The sequence below is a fragment of the Gallinula chloropus genome (genome assembly GCF_964237585.1).
Source record: "Gallinula chloropus genome assembly, chromosome: 5".
NCBI lineage: Eukaryota > Metazoa > Chordata > Aves > Gruiformes > Rallidae > Gallinula > Gallinula chloropus.
Window position 1 is genome coordinate 67,964,860 of NC_140090.1, and position 20,359 is coordinate 67,985,218.

Below are 20,359 nucleotides of genomic sequence, written 5' to 3' on the forward strand. Positions count from 1 at the left end.
GTCTATGGTAAAAAAAACCCCAAAACACTATGCAAATATTTTGAACTGCACTGGATCTAAACAGGCTTTTTTCCCCTCAGCTCATGGAAATGGAAAGTCCAAGACAGGTATACATGATGATATTTGTATATCTTTCAAATTATTTTTAAATAACTTGGGTCTTTTTTGTTCTACCCATTTCCCATATTTCATAGAAAAAGATGAGGGAACTTCTAAGAAAGGTAGAAAAGCACCCTGTTAAAGTATTTGGACATTAGACATTATAGGAAAATGAGAAAGTAAAAAGACTGCATCTGAATTCCATCATTTGCAGTTTATCCTCAAGCCTGCATTTGAAAATAAAGTTTGCCCTACATAAAATTCCTGTCTTTTGTGGATTTTTATTGTAAATTAATCAACTGATTTGCAAAGCCAATTGCAGAAACCCAGGGAACTCCTTGGTCTCATTTGCTAAAGGAAGAAATTCCTGTTATGCCAAATGGGAAAAGTGACTTAGCGCAAGGGCTGGAAGTGTCAGGAGGCTCCGTGAGAGCTGCAGGAACAGCAGACACTTCATTTTTGAAAGGATACAAAACTACTCAGAATTTCCTCATCAGGAGGGCACAGGACCAGAGGCTCCAGCCCTCCTTGCCTGACATAACATCACAGCCCAAAACAGGGGAATTCAAGCTGACTTTATAAAGTGAAATAACTCCTAAGGTTCAGCAAGAGCTGTTAAGAATTCTCCCTTAACATAATTTCTTTATGGAGGGGAAGCATTTAAATGAAACTGGCCTTTAAAAAAAGAAAAAAGCTGGCATCTCTTTGTGTCTGTGATGTTTCTGGGGACTCTAAATCATGTTAAAAAAATTCTCTTTGCAGATACGGAGCAAATCAGGGAGACTTTGCGGAGAGGGCTTGAGATTAACAGCAAACCTGTTCTACCTCCAATAAATTCACAAAGACAGAACGGGTTGAACCATGACCGAGCACCGTAAGTTTCACAGGGCGCACTCTGATGGTGGGAAGACGGAGGCTAAAGAGCTCAGTGTGGAAAACAAAGCTAAAGCTGGGAGGGAAAAGACTTGGTAAGGTGAAAGGAAAGATAGCACCAATTATCTGCAAAGCAAGAGGATGGGAGGAGAAGGCTCAAGATAGGGTAATGGGCTGGTACTCAGGAGGACAGATTTTGAAAGGTGTTTTAGATAAACCTTGCTAATGCAGAGTGGTTTTGACTCTGTTCTGTAGGACCTGCTCCTCACAGTGCACAGTGTTTGAAATCAGGCTGGACTGAGCCCTATAAAATGCGCTGTGGCAAACAGTGCTGTGGTATCCAAAGAGCTAAGTGGCATAGTTGAGTGTTTGCTGATATTTTTGCCTAAGCATTTTGTTTTCAAGCTCATAATTACAAACCTTTTGGATAAAATGTTATTATATTGGTTTTAAAGCGACTTTGATCTTGCCTTGCTTAAGCCAGCAGGTACTGGCAGTAATTACATGACAACACTACCCTGGTCTCTAGTAGTCTGTAGACCTACAAGGAATTTAAGTGGGTCTAGGTGGGCCTGTAGATCTCCTCATTTGATAATGTTTGTTTCAGTGAATCGATAGGAAATTACCTGTGGTTTCAAGCCATCTGCAGTATCTGTCCTTCCATCTTTACTGGTTTCTCCCATTCCCCTTTTTGGCTTATTTCAGTTGCCAGTTAAATGTCTCCCCATCAATTTTAATGTTTTCATCTAAATGATACAGAAAGGCATGCATCTCTGCTGCACTCTTTCATCTTGGTATTTCCTTTGGTTTCCTAGTCTCTGATGAAAATTTGTGCTTTCTCATTCCAAGAGTAAAGATTGTCATGAAAACCAGCTCTTTCCTGTAGTGCCAGGCAGGGACAGCATCCTGCTCTGTTTCAATTCCCATTTCATGAGAAAAATATTCCTCATACTTGGTTAGGACCCCAATGTCCTCTCTTGTTCTGTTTTGTGGGTGACTTCTTACTTGCTTTACATATGAATGTTTCTGAGTTGCCCAATCCTTTGGAGGAAGTTATGTCAATTGCTGATGCTGTGTACTAATAAGTAACACGAGATAGCAATAATCTTTCTTTTGCTCTATAGTAATTATACGGAGCTGGATTCAGACCTGACACAGATTTTGAGTCGTACTTCCCTGCTGGAAGGTTGGTCCCACTGGACCACTGGTTGGGCACATTGGCCCCACTGAAAAAAATAGTGTGATGCCATCTGACTGGCATAAATCACACCCAGCCTTGGAAAGCTCAGAAGTATTGAGCAGTATTTCTCACGGAAGCTGGGCTCCTGCATGAATCTGCGTGCCCAGTAAAACCTCTGAGTTCACAGTGGTTGGGGGTGACCAGAAATATTTGGGATGCGCATCAGGTCAGGGAGGCAGCTGACAGGTAACCGTTAATGTTGGAAGGCAGTTGTTGCTTAGATAAGAAAGCTTAACATTATTTGGGGTAAGATAAACAGAGATATGCTGAAGACAGAGTGGTGAAAGGTTAGCAGAGGGCTAAGATGAAGCACACAAATATTTACCTGGGGTTTTTTACTGTTCTGAGACAGAGGAAGGCAGGTCAAATTCAGAGCCCCATATCCGTGACAGTGCTCTTTGTTGCAAATCTCTCTTACCTGTAGCAGCTGTGCACCCACCCTGCCTGCAGCCTGAGTGGTAGGAATGGCTGGTTCCCAGTGTTTGCCTCCTGGAAGATCAATACATATCTCCTAGGTCTATGGTTACCACTCTGGAAACCGATAGCTAGCCTGTTTCTCCATAATAGCGGTTCACTTAAGGAAAGAGAGCTATCAGCAGTGTGTCTTGGTTACTCTGGTGATAGTATTGGAGGGGTAGAGGAGATCTCCTCAACTTAAAACAATGGTGTGTCCTAATGCTTTCTTCTTCCATCTTACTGACTAACCTGAAGGGAGTTTAGAAAAGGTCTTTTTCTACTCATGCAGTGATTTCTCTTCTCCAATTCCTGTAGCAGATAAAAAGGGACATTGATCGTACCAAGAGGTGTGGTTTGTGCTGGAAAGCAGCATTTACTCACAGCCTCTAACTGGTACTTAAATCAGACTGGATGATTACCCTTACTGTGCCTAAAACTTACCAGTCAACATATTTTCCAGCACAGTGTGGCATAGATGAAGCAGAAAAGGAAGATCTTATTAGGTGTCAGCCTTTCTTAATGCACTGTCTCAGCATGTCTTACGCGTTTGAGCAAAGTTGCTCAATGTTCTATTGAGTACATGAGCATGATCTGGAAACTCTTGTCTCCAGCTGCTGCAGAGGGATGTAACTTAGGAGTTCAGCTTTTGCGTATTAGTAATATATCTACATCCATGTTCCCTACAAGTGTCTGCAGTGGCAAAGGCTGAGTCGTGAAAGGCACAAAGCCCAGTGCAGACAGTCATTTCCTAAGATGTAAACACCTGAGATGAAGGACAGCTCTGCATATAGGTGGCCTTCTGGTGCCATCCGTGCTTGGGCCTGGCAGGGCTGGGACTCAGTTCTGTCCTTCACTGTAAATCTTGTGTAATCAAAGGCAAGTCATATAGCTATTGAGCTTCAGTTCTGAATCTATAAAACGGGACTAATAACAATGTCATCTTCTTCAGGCACCACAAGGATAAATATGTTAACGATTACGAGGTGCTGGCTGATGGGAAGCAGGCTTGGTGTAATCATATCCTGCACTGTACACACCAGACCATAAAATATCAAACCCATGGTTCGTTGCAAGGGTCCTGTAAGTAACTGGTGCATTAGAGGCTCCTTGGGTACTTGAGAGAAACACTCTGTTGGGGCATAGCAAATTGTTCCAAATCTACTTTCCTAGGCTGTCAAATTTGCACCCAGCTGACATGAGGATGTTAAAGCCTGACACAGACTCTAATGGCTTCGTGCGGAAGAGGAATGTGCTGTTTATTTATCGTAGATTTGCGGCCACCAACTGCTTTCCTAGTAGCTTTCTTCCCTTTCTTTCATCCTAACCCTACCACCCACACACAATAATCTATCAGGGTTTAAAGCAGACAACCTGCTCTGCATTCAGCGTCACAAAATGCTATCAGAGACACTCAAGCTTTCAAATATTTATTTGTATAGAATGTGGAGGATCCAGATTCCACGCAGACTTCCCTGTCTTTGTGTCCTTACGGTTTTCGGTGCTTATGCAAAAGCCTCACATTGTTTGGTTGCAGATAGGGCTTGATTCAGTGTTCTGGCCCCAGCAAAGCACATACTTACATGTTAAGCATGCACATTGCCAGTTGTTCACTGTCCCAGAGTCCTAAAAAAAAATAAAGTTCCTTTGAGGAAAAGCTGGTTTCTGTCAAAACCCTGTTGGGCAGCTGTAGTACTTTGATTCATTAGTGTTATTACTGTAGACTGTGTAGCCCTTTTTCTCCTAAGGATATGAATAAAAGCATTCTTAATGCTTAAAACTGCATCGGACATCTGTTTCTCAAAATGACTGTTAGCTTAGTTCACAGGCAGCCATTAAATCAGTTCGTACGCATTAAACAAAAGAACATGTAAATTAATCTTTGGAAACATGACTAATCATTTTCACCATAGGTAACATAATACTCTTGATTGCTGCTTGAAAAATGAGGCATGGATGAATACAAATGTACTGTACAGTGGCCCATTATTTGTTTCTTAGGACCCATCAGCTTGGTAGGTGCTGCTCAGACTGACGGAATGGCAAAGTTCCCCGTCTCCTGAACTGTGTAGACACACTCTTGTTGGGTACAGCAAGCTCTTCCCAATGAGGAACCAATGATGTCAGTGTAAACACTGCTCCTGTTAAGACCTCATTGTGGGCTGGAAGCTCCAGATGTCAAAGATCAGTGACACTTGTGGAGTCCTGCTTCATTTGTTACCTAATTTCTTCATGTAATAAGTTATGGGGACAAGTCTTTAATTGTTGCTGGCAATTAGCTCCATGACCTCCTGCGAGGTAGGCGGGTACTATCTGCACTTTATAGATGAGGACATAGGAGTTAATATGCCACAGTTGCAATGAGAGCCAGTGTTGGGATAGGGGAATTCTTGACCTTTTCCACCCCTCAAGGGTGCCCTTGATCACACAGTGTTGCTGAAAGTGATGTTTTTCTGCCCCTTGGCTGACTCGGACTGTTGTACTTCTCCTGACAGCTGAGACATGAAGTAGAAACCTAGAGCTAGCACGCTGCATTGCTGCACATGTCATGGCTAAAATTATCAGGAATTGCTGCATTTCATTGTGCCTGGATTCAAGTAATGCCCACGTGCATCCCCAGTGTCTGAAGGCGAGACAGAAGTGGTGGAAAAAGGTCTCCCCAAGGCTGTGTTACTTGGGCAAAACACAAGGGTTCTCCAATGTCTCTGTGCTGTATATTGCTCTCCCTTTTCTCAAGAAGTATGAAGTGGTGTGGTTCAACACCACTGATTCCCAAATTTCTGTCTGGGATTTCCCATAAAGCTCTATATGCAGTGGTCCCCGTGCACTGCGGTCATTTGTCCTGAGACCCACAACAGATGCCCCTGAGACCTCAAATCCCATCTGCATTCAATTTCCAGGCAGAAAGACAGGTTGAGTCTGGGGAAACCTGAACATATGGTAGCTCTGTGCCTGTCTGCTAATTCCATCCAGCCCTGAACACTATCCAGCTGTGCAGGGAAATGAAGGAAGGCTTCTGGCAAACGGGGTGGGGAACAGCCCTCTGGCAGGTGAGGCTGGCAGGAGTGTCCTGGCCATGACCTGCTCAGGTTGTTGCTCTTCCCTTGTGGGAAGAGGGAGGAGTTGTGCCACTCCAGAAGTCCTCTCAGGATAGCCCCAGACTGATACACACTGTTGCATGGTTTAGAGCACGTGAGTAACAGTGGCACCACTTACAGGCCTGGAGCCCACTGCCTGTGTAGTCCCTCTGACTTCGGTAGTAGGGCCTGCTGGTGTCTCCTTTCAGCGAGCAGCTTTGGGTTAATGCACATTAACAAGCTCCATCTGAGCAGCATTTCTGAGGAAGCTCTGACGGTAAGATGCAGGATTTGCTCCGAGGCGAGTCTGCACTTTGCCTCTCCCAGTTGTGCTGGGTTTTGATTGCTGCTTTACTTGGGCAGAGGGGAACTGTTGTCTGTGTAGCTGGTTTCCTGTCTTCAGTTCTTGGAGGAAAGCTTTTACATAAAGGGGAGCATTTCAGTGTTCTCTGAAACTGTCTAGTTCTGGCTAGACTTTCTGATTCTGCAACCGCTGAGCAGTAAATTTCCAATCCAGTCCTGCTTATTTAGGCATGCTCTCTCATCGAGACGCCATTCAGTGGTGTCTTGCTTGAATAAGGAATGCTGAATGGGGGGAGGCAGTACACTTTAGGGAGTGTCTCAGCGTGAGGCTGAGTGCTGGGTGACAAGCCTGTGAACTAGGAAAGCAAATGCCTGGAAAACCAGTGTCAGAAGAAGAGCAGAGCGGTCACCATGCTAATAATCTGCACTTCTACATAGCTTCCCCCATCTAAGAATCTGAAAGTGCTTTGCAAACATTGACTTAATCCTTGCAACACCCCTAGATGGAAAAACATCTCAGTTTTACAGACAGGGAACCTGAAGCATAAAAAGAGTTGTTTGACTTTGCCCGTGAGTCTGCAGGGTGCCAGTGGCACAGCCTAAATCGCTTGGTCCCAGTTCAGCTGCAGGTCTGGAACAGTCTGGCCCCTGCAAGCACTGACAGTAGTTATTATACAGCTTTCCAAAGGGATATGTGAGTGGCAAGAGGATTGTTGCTACTGGCATTGTCTTTGGAGCCCTTCTGTGCCAGGAAATGCACACAGAACATCTTCACCATCCAGTTTAACCAGGCTGATGAGCACCCAGGTCTGAGCACCCAAGCTAGCCTTGTCTCAGTGTGACCATGGCAGGATCTGTGTAACCGTGTCCTCCCTGTTTCTGCACTTGCCTCTGTGACGTGTCCCATAACTCTTGTGTGCCAAGATGCTTGGGGCTCTTTCCCACAACTGCCGGTTTGTCCTCTGGGGAAAGCTGTGGGAAAGACACTTGGAAGATTGCCAGCACTTAAGTGATCTTTGACCATATCTTCATTAGGGAGTGAGAAGGTTTAAAAGTTTGGGAAGGGAAGAAAGGGGGGGAAAAAAACCCCAACTTTCTTTCCCAGTTGTGTACGTTTGCAGTCATGGTTTGCATTCAGTAACTCAGGGTGCTGGGTTTCATACCAAGGAGCAGTAACTGCAAGGTTAGTGATGCAGTGGGCACCCACTTCTGCAAAGAGCCCCTGCCATGGCCAGTTTCCAACAGTACCTGGGAAGGTAACTTGGAAGTGCAGTGAAGTTATGTTCCATGTCAGTGACAGAGCTTGGATGGGAACTGAGACCTCCTTCCGTGACAGATGCAGGAGATCAGGCACTCTGATCACAAAGCAAAACGCAAATGCAAGAATAAATAAACCTTTCTTAATCCCATCAACCTGGTTATTCGTGAATCCCATAAAATAACTGCCAGTGGGGTTGCTTGAGAAGAGGTTGCTATAAACATGACTTTTAAGGAGGGGACATCCAAACTTTGTGCAACCCAGTGATTGCATTGGCGATCTTCCAGGATCCCCATGGGCTGCTGCTAATTGGCATAAAATTAAGAAGGTTGCAGCCACCCTCATCTTTAACACACAGAGAAGGCCCCCGGGAGGCTACAGGTTCCAGCGTGTGGCCTCTCACATCAAGGAGCACGGCACGCTGGGATGTGTGGCCTCCGTGGGCCCTTTCTCCCTGAGGTCTGGGGAAGCTGCAGGCCATGCTGGACACCTTTGCAACCATTGGACCACCCCTCTCCAAAAAAAAACCCAAAATCAAATACAGCTTTGGTTATGTTCATGGGCTGTTAATCAGCATTCATGAGATTTAAAAATTTGAAAAACCAACAAACATCATCTCCCCCCTCTCTTCCCTGCCCAGAAGCAGACTACTGGTAGAGACTGAAGCTGGAAAAAATACTTGAAAGTCAGTTAAAGTCACCTTGGTAACTGCAGCAATACACTTGCCCAGAACAGGAGACATCAAACCCAACTACAAACAGCTTTAAAGAAACAAAAAGAATGTAATCATCTAAAGAATTAATCTGACAACTGCCCACGTTTACACCTCCCACAAGCTCCCAATCAGAGGGAAATGTGCTTTAATCTCCTCCAACTCCCCTCCAGTTTCACAAAACATGAGATGTGCAGCCCTTAAACTGGGGCATTTCCGGCATGCTGCTTCCATTTAAATCTACTGCCTTTCCTAAAGCAGCAGCCCTGGCTTTTGCAGACTTGTTTTTTCTGGACACTGAGAAACATGAATTTTTTTGTGTGGGTTGGATGAAGTATTAAATCTGGAATAGACAAAGTTTGCAACATTTTACGTGATAGCCAGCTAGATCTTAGTCATAACAAATAAAACTCCACTGGCGTTTGCTGGTGATTTATTTGGTGATGGGGTGGAGGAAGCAAAGGCTTACGGGTAACTGACAGTCGTAAAACCAGGGATGTTAGTGTTAGAAAGCAAACTTTTTCTACAATTTCTTCTGGGGAGGAAAGCTACAAGCTGTGGATGGCAGCGTGTGTTACAACATGAAGTTTTTCTTAACAACAACCTAGAAGTCCTGCCGACACTTCATCTGGGCCATCACCCTTCGGAGAGTCAGCACAAGGATTTCCATTCCCAAAGAGAGAACTTTAATCCTGCCAAGTCTCTGTCATGCAACATGTTCCAGAGTCTGAAAGTGATGGTGCTGTGGCCTTGTGTTACGCACAGTCCACAACGTGCCCAGAAGTTCCACTGCTCAAAACTCGTGGCTCGGGAAGGTACTGCTTAGATGGAAGGTTATTTGCTTTCTGCATGTGGAGTTTTGGCCTAAACTTTAAATAGCTGACTCTGTGTGAGCTCCCTTAAAGGGAAACAAGCAACACAGAGACCGTGGTATTTTGGAAAAGGTTTGTGGAAAGGATTAATAACTTCGTGTCGCTCAAAGTATTAACTACCATTTTGCTTCACTCCTCCACCTTTTTGACAGAAGGGCTGGTTACTTATTAATGTGAAGCCATAATTATTGACAGCCTTAAAGTCATGACAGTTCCGTTTGATAGTTATACATTAGTCAACATCTTCTCTTGAGCGTGTAATGACAAACAGCACTTGCTGGTTTTAATAAGACTTAAAGCATTGCCCCTTGCCTCCAGAATATTGTCGTCATTCCTATTATTACATTAACAACCGGAGGCTGTTTCCCCTCTGGACTGCGGCCCCATTGTGCTCGCAGCTGTACTGGCTAGCATGGTGGAAACCTAAAGACCCCCCCCCTCACCTCAGGGGGTTTGGAGCCTAGGGGTATGGGGAACTGTCCTCCTTCCGAAGCATGAACCTACAGCAGCGATCGCTTGGGAGGCTGGGTTGTGAGACGTGCCTGGCACGCTTAGGCAGCCCAGTGAGAGGGGCACAGTCTCTTGTCTGTAGCAGTAATGTTGCTGTAAAACCTCCTGAGCCAGGAGTGGGTAAACCCTGGAACTGCATTTAGGGAGTGCAAGCTTATGGCCTCCTTGAAAATCATGCGTTGCTAATGGCTGACCCTTTTGGTAGGGATTGATAAATGAATGATTGGAAGCTGTAGACCACAGGGTGACTTTCCCACAACTCACTGTGTATATAAGATCTGATAAGGAAGTTGAAGCAAAGCTTAGTTTAAGGTCAACTGATCATTAATCAACTGTAACTGCACTTCTCAGGTAATCAGCCTGCAAAATGCTGGCCCACTCCACTCTTTGAAGACCCCACCTACAAAGAGCTGTAAAATGTTTGCTGAAGTAGATTAAACACAGCTTTAAGTGCCACCTATAGACTACAAAGCATGTTGTGTCTTTGCTTCAGGGTTAACCCACCAGACTCACATTCTGCTGACTGTCAGTCCATCAGCCCACCCTGAGCATAAGATCTATCCTGACCTACTATGTCCTTGCTGGGTCCATTACTGCCTTTGTGTTCCATTTTACAGTTTTCCTCTTACAGGGAGCTGAGCTGCTCTGATTATTTTTCTTGCATGTCTCCAACCTGACCACGTAGAGTGTTTTCAGGAAAGCACTGTGAGATATCAGAGTTTAGCTTGTATCCTCATTTCAGAGTGGGCAGCTCAGCAGCCTGTGTGGGTGGCTCACCTGGGACTAGGTGACCTGGTAGAAGCAACTGGCTGCTCTGCTTTGGAAGCCTCACTGAACAGTATTGCTACGTGTGTGGTGGATGGAAGTAATTTTGGGACAGCACCCAAATGTAAAATCAAGTAGATGCGTGATCTAAGTCAGCTCATGAGGGTCAAGCTGTTTCTTTATGATCATTTCCAGATGTACGTTAAAGGTGGCTCCGCTTGGGTGGAGAAAGGAACTGGTCTGGTATTCACAGTGGTCCCAGACAGCCACAGCCTGGTAGTCTTGTTTGGCGTTTGGTCTGCCTGGCACAATGGAACCACACTGCAGTGTGGCATCGCTCGCATGCCTCCTGCTTCCCCCACCCCCCTCCTCTGGTGATTCTCTACTATAGAAGCTCTCTGAACAAAGTTTTATCTCTATTAAGTCTCGTGTGGAACACCAGGTGACAGAAATATAAATCACATATCAGACACATCAGTCCATGTCATCCACAAAAGTCGTAACCACCCTGTCCTTCATTCTCTGTCCGGAACTATCAAGTGAAGGATCGTGCTGATGCTCTTTGAACATATAAAGTGTTTATGGCCAAGTATTTTGAGATATACTGGTTTGATTATCTAGAGGATTCTGTCTGGCAAAGTTCCTAATCGTGTAACAACATAACCTTTAGTCGTAGCTTCACAATATGCTGGTCCAGCAGAAATGAATGAGTAAGAAAGGAAAGCTGCGTTGTCTTAAAGCAGCCTTACTTACAAGGGAAAACAATCTATGGCTGTCCTACTCGTTACATGTAGAGTCCATCTTTTGGCTGTTGCACTCAATGCTGGTGGAAGCAGATCGTTCTCTAAATGTTTTGGTTGAACTGTGCAAAACAATTATTTGGACACAATTTTAGAGATGCCTCAGAACTGAAAGATACTCAAGCAAGGGCACAGGGGACTGGAAAACTCTTTCCAGCAGGCACCTACCTAAAGAATCCTGAAGATAAAACAAAAGCAGGGGAGAGGGCACACCTGGTAATTCTTCCAAGTTATTTTATAGTGGTTTGGGGTTCTGGAGAGTGTAGTTTTACCCTAATTCTTTCCAGAAATTTTGTTTCTTGCATGCTGGGAAGGGATTGCACACCAATTCAGATCCTAGGTCATCTGGTTTGAGGGACGCTGTGTCTCTGTAGGGGTGATGAAAACGGACACTCTTCGTAACAGTGTGCTCCTGTGTCCTTCCATACTCACAGAGTCACTCTGAAACGTAGCAGAAATAACACACAGCACTGGGATCCTGAATATCTGTATCTTGTATCTTCTCTCAGAAGCCGTAAGGACAGCTTAGAAAGCGAGAGCTCAGCAGCCATCATTCCTCATGAACTCATTCGCACGAGACAGCTGGAGAGTGTACACCTGAAATTTAACCAGGAGTCCGGAGCACTCATTCCCCTCTGTCTAAGGTGAGTGAAGACGTCCTCCTCCCCAGCCTGTGCTAACATGCCTCTTTTGCCTTGTGGCATTGTTTCACCATACAAACATGCATGCAATGGGTCTTTAAAGGCCAGAGCTGAGATATTTTGCCAAAACACATTAGAAACAGATGATTCTTTGCATGTGTGTTCATCATGGTAAGATTGTTTCTCATTCTTTTTATGTCCTCCAGTGTATTTTGAGTGTTGAAACAGGACAGGGTTAGTATAGGGTTGTTTTTTTATTGGTCTGATGCTAGCAACTCTGTGATAAAGAAGGGATGTCTTAACATTCCCTGTCAAAGAAATACCTTAAGTTGTTAATTCTGACTTATGGACTCAAGATACAAGTGATTGTGCAAAACCTGTCTGCAGTCAGTTTATGCATGTAATTAGAGAAATTATGTCACTTACATGACTGAAGGAACACCACCTTGCACGCATGCTCTACACATTGCCCTGTGGATGTTCAGGCTCTGTGTTCTGCTGTAAGTGACTTTTCTAGGTTTACACCATCTCAGTCAGCACTATTTTTAAAAATACCTGTGGCAAACGTGGCAGTCTTTAACATAAAGATGAACTGTGAGGTAGAGACAAGTGATTGTAGGTGATTGAGCTTAATTAGCTACATGTCTGTCGTACCAGAGTTAGCAGCAGCAGGTGCACACTTGCCTGTGCCTTTTGAGACACCAATGGGATAGTTAACACAAACGTGGTTTATTTGACATCACAAACATGTGAGCAGCCTGTCCTATCAGCTTAGCTGACCAGTAGCATATATGTTACCTGAAGTGTTCCCCTTTTCTTGTTGGAAGATATGAATGCATGTCACGTGCTCTGAGCCTCAATACCAGAGCCATGATCATCCCTGTGGAAAGTACTGAATGAAAAAAAGGAAAGTGTTACCATAGGTGGTTATGTATATGTATTTTCTAGGCATTAACTTCAGTAATGCATGCTGGAGTTGTCAAAAACAAGGGCAGTGGGTTACTAGGTGTTGTCATGGTAGGTAAGTTTGGCCCCACTGATGAGCCTGCTTAGAAATGCATCTTTTCATTCCCACATGATGCAGAGTCTAGGCTCTCTACTGCAGTTTTCATCTTAGTGAAAGACTGACAGTGCGCTGCCCTTAGATACATCAGCACCTCATCATGGGGGTAAGCTCGCAGTGGGATTCAGATGTGTTCCAGTTCTGTAACAGGGCCCTGAGATTAAGGAGAGAGAGGTAAGGGCAAGCTCCCCACCTCAGAAGGAAGCTTGTGACTTGCTTTGTGGAGCAAATTATTTGTATATTCCTGAAAAATTAATAGTTGCTGCCTTCAAAATGGTTTCTGATGGCAGAAGCTGTAGTGGAAATCTTCACCATTCTGTTGAATGCTGCTCACAGCCCCTCAGTTCACATGCAGGTGTTTGTTCCCCAGGGGGAGGCTCTTACACGGACGGCACTTTACGTATAAAAGTATTACAGGAGATACAGCAATCACCTTCGTGTCAACGGGAGTAGAAGGAGCCTTCGCTACAGAAGAGCACCCCTATGCAGCACACGGACCTTGGTTACAAGTGAGAAAACCTCCTTTTTCTCCCCCCTCCTCCTTCACTGTGTCCTAAAAATGATCCTGCTGTGGGCTTACATGGCTTAAAAGTGTAACAAACCTGTATTTTCTGGTGCAACACCTCTCGTAGCTCTTGTGTAGTGTTTTCAGTAGTTATGGACTCAAAAAATAATGGTGAACCGTTACTGTTTATGTTAATAAAGCTCAGATTGATAAGCAGTGGATGGAAAGTTCAGAAATCATCTGTGAATACAGTAGTGTCCATTTCCTGGAGTCAGCGAACAGTTTACAGGCTGTATTTACTCTTGATTTCTTCCAGAAAGGAATTTGGGGAGGCAGAGTGGAATGACCTAAACAAGAATGGAGCCAGGGCGGAAGAGCTAGAAAGCTGTGGGACTCTGATCCTACAGAGCCAAGATCTCAGTTTTACATCATCCCTAACAGGAGAGCAGCACAGAGAGCATGGCTTCTTTCAGTTTTAGCTCTTTCCTATTGATTCTTTGACAAAAGCTCGTGGCTGCTTGAAGCATCCACACATTTTCTTCACCCAGATTTTTTCTGTATCACAGATTTTCCTTGGAAACTCCCCATCTGTTTGGTGCTGAGGGTCAGCCCCGCAGAGCAGTGATGCACTAATGATATGATGGCATAGCGGTATTCTAACGTTGAATTTCTTCATGGTTGTAACCATATTGTGAAAATAATTTTAAAAAAGCTTTGGGGAATGTATTTGTGCAGAGAAGCCCACTTCTGAGGGACTGCAGGCACGCGGTACATCTCTGCCTCCACTGTAGCATTCCTGCCTCCTATTCTGTTTCGAAGGCAGGGGTTGGTTTCAGCGTTGCAGTGTTGCAGTTAACCTTCCAGTGACTTGTTTTCAAGGCATTCCACTGCCCATATTCATACGTCTGGAGGACATCATACCTTGAAATCAGTACAACTTGTAAAGGAGCTGATCTTGGCTAGAATCATCTCGTGTGTACGGATTTTCAAAGAGCTCGAGCGCTTTGATTGCACTGACTGGAAAGTGCAACACTCCTGTAATGATTAACAGCAAATGGTCAGGTTTAAGGGTGGGTCATTTGCTGTTGGTTCCTGTGCTTGCCAACACATGATACATAGGATCTTGTGACTGTGTTAACTCCAAACAGGAGAGTGTTTGTTTGCATTTACATAACATCTTGAAATTTATTGATGTGTAAAATAGTCATGTAACTTCTAAACAGTGAAGAATGGCAATGATTAGGTCACTATTCAGACATGCAACTAATATTAACCCTTGTGAACCTGTTTGCTTCCAAGCTGGCTGAAAATTATGGAATGTTTTTGGAGTAGATGGGAAGAAAAGAAGTAGAACTGCTGGCTTTTGAGGGGTAGAGAGAAGCAAGTTCCCTCTTTTGTCTCCTACACAAGGTCAACTTACTGGATCTTCTCATGGAATGTGACTGGCTCTGCTGCTGGCTCCTGCTCCATCCTGTGATGAGAATGAAGGAGGAGAAACTGGGTGGGGGAGGAAGGGAGGCTAAAAGCAGCCTGGGACAAGAGGAGGAGCGCTCTCTTGTGTGAGATACATGTGGGAGTGTCTGAAGCTCTTGGCTTAATATGCAACGGGAGTCATGATCCATGCTCAGCAGTCCCTTGTGGTGTTGGGAGCGGAGGAGGGAGGTTCATGTGGCTTTGCTTCAGAAGCAAAAGAAGTTGTGGTGCATAAAATTTCCAAGGGGGCGAGCTATGTTTGGTTTAGTCCCTTGCAGCCTGGGCTGGCTGAGTTGGCAAGCCCTGCAAAGCTTTCACAGCAAGGCCCAGAGAGGATTTTCCTCCTCCCTCGCTTGGGACCCCAGGCACAGCGACGAGCTCCAAGGAGAGTTGGTGGCTGAAAGCAGATCACTGCAATGCAGGGGCTTTCTGTAAAGACAAGTAAATGGAGGGACCATACAGAGGAAGAGAAATGGCAGACATGCCCTCCTGTGGACTTTTTCCCTGAGAGGAGGAATAAGAGCCTGAAAAATCTTGGTCTTGACTCTGCAGCAGCCAGAGAGTGACGCCCCTTGAGCCTGAGCTTTGGTACAGTGAAAGCCCAAACCTGCAGACTAAACACAGTACCTCCTGTTTACATCCCGTGGGCTGGAGCGGAGCTTGTCCAAGGTGGGACAGGCTGGGGAGCTGCTGCACAGTCTGTCAGCCCCCGCTGCCCGGGCTGAGCAATGAGCTGAGAGTCACTGGCCTGCCCTGGAGGACTAGCAGATGACAGGAGTTTGGCAGGTCCCAGCACCATTCTTACCGGACAGGTGTCGGTATCACCACCACAGCTGGTACTCGGCGGGAGCTGTTTGAGCAGTCTCAGCAGAAAAGACAAGGAGTCATTCCACCACAGAGATTGCACACCCCATTTCTACCAACAGTTTTTCCAGGTCACGTTTGAGGCATGTTAGTAGGGGAAGCCTGTCCCACTGCTGCCCGTGCTCTAGGGATGATTAGATTATTTGATTCTGTAGCGCTGTCAAATTGGCACCTTTCCCAAGTACTAAGAATTTGTGTTTTTTTCATTTAAGTAACGTTTAATTAGTTCTAAGAAGCTAAATTCTATTAAAGGCCTAAGCATGTCAGGCTGGTTTATTTCTGAACTTCTTCCACTGTCATGTATTGTTGAATAGGGAAATTGCTTTGACTCAGAAATGTACAAACATATTCAAGAAGTCCTTCTTGTTAACACTAGAGTCCTGTTTATATGCTAGTTACCGTGGCAAAGTCTCTGATGTGTAACACTTACATTAACATTACACATGATCAAAGGCTTCCGCGGTTCTTTCTTTCACTCCCCCTTCCCCCAGTGCTGTGACAGCAGAGCCCCCACACTGCTGCCTAAGCACCCCTCCCCTCCTTTCCAAGGGGCAGACGTTCCAGATGCACGGGGAAGAGTTGTGCAGGAGGTGCCTGGCCCCATGTCAAAGGGTTAAGGATGCCGATCATGCAGACAGACTCTGACATTAACAGCCCCACAACGACATGCATATTATTGGTGGAGCGTCCAAGGTTCTTGGTCCAACATCTGAGCTGTGCCAAGCACGCAGTTCGTCACAGATCAGCCTTGTTTGTCTCTCAAACCTACCCGAAGCAAGGTGAGGTTGTGCGTGTGTTCTCCCTCCCTCCCTCCCTTGCTTACGTTCCGGCAGATGATAGAGACGCTCTGTTGAAATGTGTTACTGATCAAGCCCGTCCCAATAAAGTTGCCTGAGCCTTTAATACATATTAATATTATCCTGGGGTAGTTTGTGTCAAAGCCTGTCAGCATGCATCATCCTTTGGGAATTACCATCATTAAGTCTCCAGTGATGGGAGTCAGGACATGCTTCTGCAAAGCTCCTCTGCTTTTATGTGGAGCTCTCTGCCCATCTAGCACAAAGCAGACTGTTCTCCCCTCCTACCTTGCTCACCTGGACTGCTTACTCTCCCCAGAGGGGAGAAGGAGGTTTGTTTAACGCTACCTTTAGATAATTTCTGCTCCTGCTGCTTTAGGCAGTCATTGTTCTAGTGAAGAAGATGACACTCAAGTCTTTGATCATGTGCAACGTACATGTTATGCATCAGATATTGCTGCAGACCCAGATAGACGAGCCAATACAGCGCAGTGGAAATAAACCTGTAGTTAAAGAGTCCTTGTTAACCGCAAAATCAAGCACACAGAATTTAAGAGCTATCTGAACAACACTCTGCACTTCAACCTTGCCCCTGTTAGACTTGTGTAGTTCAATACCGTATCTAATTGAAAGATTGCATCTATTTTTTTATACAGCACGCCTGCCACATTCAGGGCACAGAGATGCAGCGTGTTTGGGGGATGAATCAGGAGTGTGGAGTAAAGTAGACTCTTGCCTATAGGACTTCCACTTTGTTCGCTTGTCAGATTAGAAGGTGTGCAGTGAACGAGGCAGGTAATTGCAGAAAAATCACAATAGTCTCATGGTAAAGCCTGTTAAATGCTACCCTGGAGAATTGGATCCTGTTCTTGCCTCTACTACTGTGTTGTTTCCCAGTGCTGTTCCAGAGTCTTAAGTTGAAACATTCTCAGGTGGCAACTGAGTTTGTGTTCCTCGTGTTGTGGATGGCCAGCTGGGAATGCAAGGTCTGATCTGTGTTCCCAGCAAGAAGTCAGGAGAAATTCCTCTGTGGATACGTGTGTGCCCCACACTGCTGAGTGGGCTGGAAAGTGGGGACCTGCAAGTCTAAAGATGGGCACTTGTGAGAAGTGGACATTCAGATTTAGTTTTCACTGGTTTTCCCCGTATCTGTTCAGGAAAACCTTCTTCCAGTCATCCTATGAAAATCAATTCAGTGCTTGCCAGGCATTCCAGCTCCACAGATGAACACCAGAAACAGTTTTAGGAGGAGATTAAAATTCATTCTTGCTGGTCAGGAGAGAGAAAGGATTTCTCTGGGGTAGGAGGTCAGCCTGGGAGCCGAAGACCCATGTTCAGCTCCCTGCTCTTGCAGATTTTCTCTGCAACTTCACTAGGTCTCTTACCTTCCTTTAGCCTCCCTTCCCCCTCTGCTGCACAGAGAGGAGCGCATCCCTGCCTCACAGAAATTCGAGGCTGAGCACGTCAGAGGCTGACAGAGTGGTGAGGACAGTAAGATTAGGTACTTCCAGTGTAATCCATGCTGGCAGTAGTCGGATAGAGTGTACTAAATAAAGGGGAAGAGAGTAGGAGGGAATGGGGAAACAACTTGAATGACAATGAAAAGAAATGATGACTAATGCTGCATTCAGTGAGCAGAACCGTCCTGAGGACTGAGCAGCGGGGCAGAGGTCCTGTGGGAGAGAAACGCCGGGCGATCCTGTGGTTACAGATTTGTTTCGCGAGGCAGACGGACGCTGGGGCTGAATTAGCATGGATGGCACAGGCAGTCTCTGCAGCCGTTGCCAAAGTTTTGTACAGTCAATGTTGCTGGTCTCTGAGTGTAGAGGGTTTTTTTTCCCAGGTAATTTACTCAGTTTCAGAACAATTCCTGGTAGGCAGATGGAGGCTATGGTTCCTTTGCAGTGGGCACCCTCCGATTCTGAGTGCAAGGTCTGTGTCTCCATGTGAGCTGAGGGGGTATTATCCTCTGGCACGCGGCTGTTCTTTGCTCACCTCCCATGCCAGTAGATTTGCAGCGTCCAGCAGGCAGCGTGTGGATGCTGAGGCTGTGGAAATGGGGTTCTCCTGGCCTCTCCCTGGCCCTTTGCATCACATCTGGCTTTGGCCTCTGATCTGCTCTCCATCCTGTTTTTCCGAATCTCCGTCTTCCCCTCATCCTGGCCCGTCTCTGCTTTCCTCTCCTCCCCTTCATTCAAGTTGGCAAATTCCTTCTCCTCCTCCACATGGCCTTAATTCCAGCAGAAATGCTGAGAGTGCTCGAGAGTTTCCCTGCCTTTAGTCCCCATGTGCCTGGTGCCATAGCAATCCCTCACCACCCAGAGGAATGATCGGAGGGGAAGCTACTCCCTAGCTACCTCTGCTCTTGGGCTGGGACGTCTCAGTGAAGAGGGCCCTTCAGTACATTTTTCTGCCTTTCTCTGAAGGGTTGTGGACAAACAGTGACTTTCACAAGCTTCTGACTCTGCAAAGCATTTGCACGATCAGGAGAAAGACTTTCTCTTGACCTCCAGAGCATTTTTTGCTAATCTTCCTCTCCCTCCTCCTAAGGGGTAGTTCTCATGTTTTGCAACAAAATGATTATACACGTTTGTCAGCACTGTCAAAAAGCACTTTTTCCAAAATACCTCTCTGAGAGAACTTGATTCTTTTTCCTGTAAAAACCTTTTAAAAAAAAATAAATTAAAAACAAGGCATCCAGCCTGGAAAAATAAGTTGAAGCTTAGGCCAGCAAGGTCAGACTTCTCATAGATAATGTTAAATGTGCCTGTAGGCAGGATAGGTACATGGAGGCTGCGGGAAGCATCCGGCATTCAGGAGCTATCAACATGTGCTATCTATGCTGGCAGTCATGGCAGGGGGGGATTACTGTGAGCAGGGTCATGGGGGACGATCCATTCTTTTGGTTTGGCAACCATAGTGAAAAATCTGGGAAAGAAGATCAAACTGAGCCCAATCTTTAAATATTTTCAGTTTTTCTTGCTGAAACAAAAGCCTTAAAGAGACCAAAAGCTGGGGGAAAAATGCTTTTGTGTTGAATTAAACCAGAAATAGAAGGTTTTCTTCAATAAAAACAAAAAAGAAAAAATTAAATCTAGTGTTGCAGAATTGAGCTGGAGTTGTTAGAAGTTTTGCCTTCTCTAATCAGTATTTGAGGGATAAAACACTTGCCTTGGATATGAGAAACTCATGCTTTATTCCTTTTCTTTTATTTGAACCCCTATTTCTACTTCTTGGCTTTATGGGCACCACAACTGTAGGGTATTTTGGTTCTTCCTCAGCTCATCCAATTGGAGTTGTTCCACATCATATAAAACACTGAATTAGTCACAGAGACAGAGAGCACAAGAGAATGACTCTGTTCCGGTGGAGTTAGGACATTCCCCTGGAAATGAGCACATCTGGTTCTTCTCTCTGCTGTACCACATGTTAAATCATTTATGAGCATTGGCATAATGGCAGCAGCAGAGGTTCAAAGCAACATTTGAAAGAGCTACTCTGATGCTTGAGATGCTGGCTTGTAAGTGGCAGCCATGAGTCAAGTCCTCTCTGAAGAGATAGGGATTGATGTTTTTAGTGTCCCCAAACTCAGGTAGACGTGTTATGGCTTTAAGGTCATGGTGACTTTAAGGACAACACCCACAGGCAGGTTGAAGTCATGAATAACTGCAACCTGTTCTTCTCCAAAGCTGTTTTATGCATATTTCCCCCCCAAAAAAACCCTTTTTCAGAATCTTCTGAGTGGCTTCCCCCAAGTTCTTGAGCAGGTCTAGGGTGATTTAAAGTAACACTTTCCAGTTTGTTGTCCTCCCCAAATACTCCTCAAAACCTTACTGCCATCATCCTTTTGTGGTGTTCTTCACTGCTGAATGAGATGCTGAGGAAAACTTAAACTAGGGTGAAAATGTCCCGTTAGATCATCACAATCCTCCTCCTATCAACTCCCCTGCAGCGTGTTGTCTAGTGCTTTGTCCAGGCTAGTTTTAGATGAGTCAAGTTCTTCCATCCTTCTTAAGCCGAGTGACTTAGTATCTCACTGTCTAATGCCCCTCCC

The 20,359-nt window shown here is 45.3% G+C and overlaps 1 protein-coding gene across 2 annotated transcripts in view; it reads left to right on the forward strand.

The window, feature by feature from the left end:
- SUFU (SUFU negative regulator of hedgehog signaling) overlaps positions 1–20,359 on the forward strand; it is a gene marked incomplete at its 5' end in the record, with an annotated part of 89,528 nt that overhangs the window by 59,635 nt on the left and 9,534 nt on the right. For both annotated transcript variants that reach the window (XM_084264507.1, XM_084264508.1), the window contains 3 exons: positions 862–973; positions 11,472–11,606; positions 13,037–13,175. In XM_084264507.1, coding sequence (XP_084120633.1) covers positions 862–973; positions 11,472–11,606; positions 13,037–13,175 — 386 coding nt within the window. The remainder of the gene's footprint in view (positions 1–861; positions 974–11,471; positions 11,607–13,036; positions 13,176–20,359) is intronic.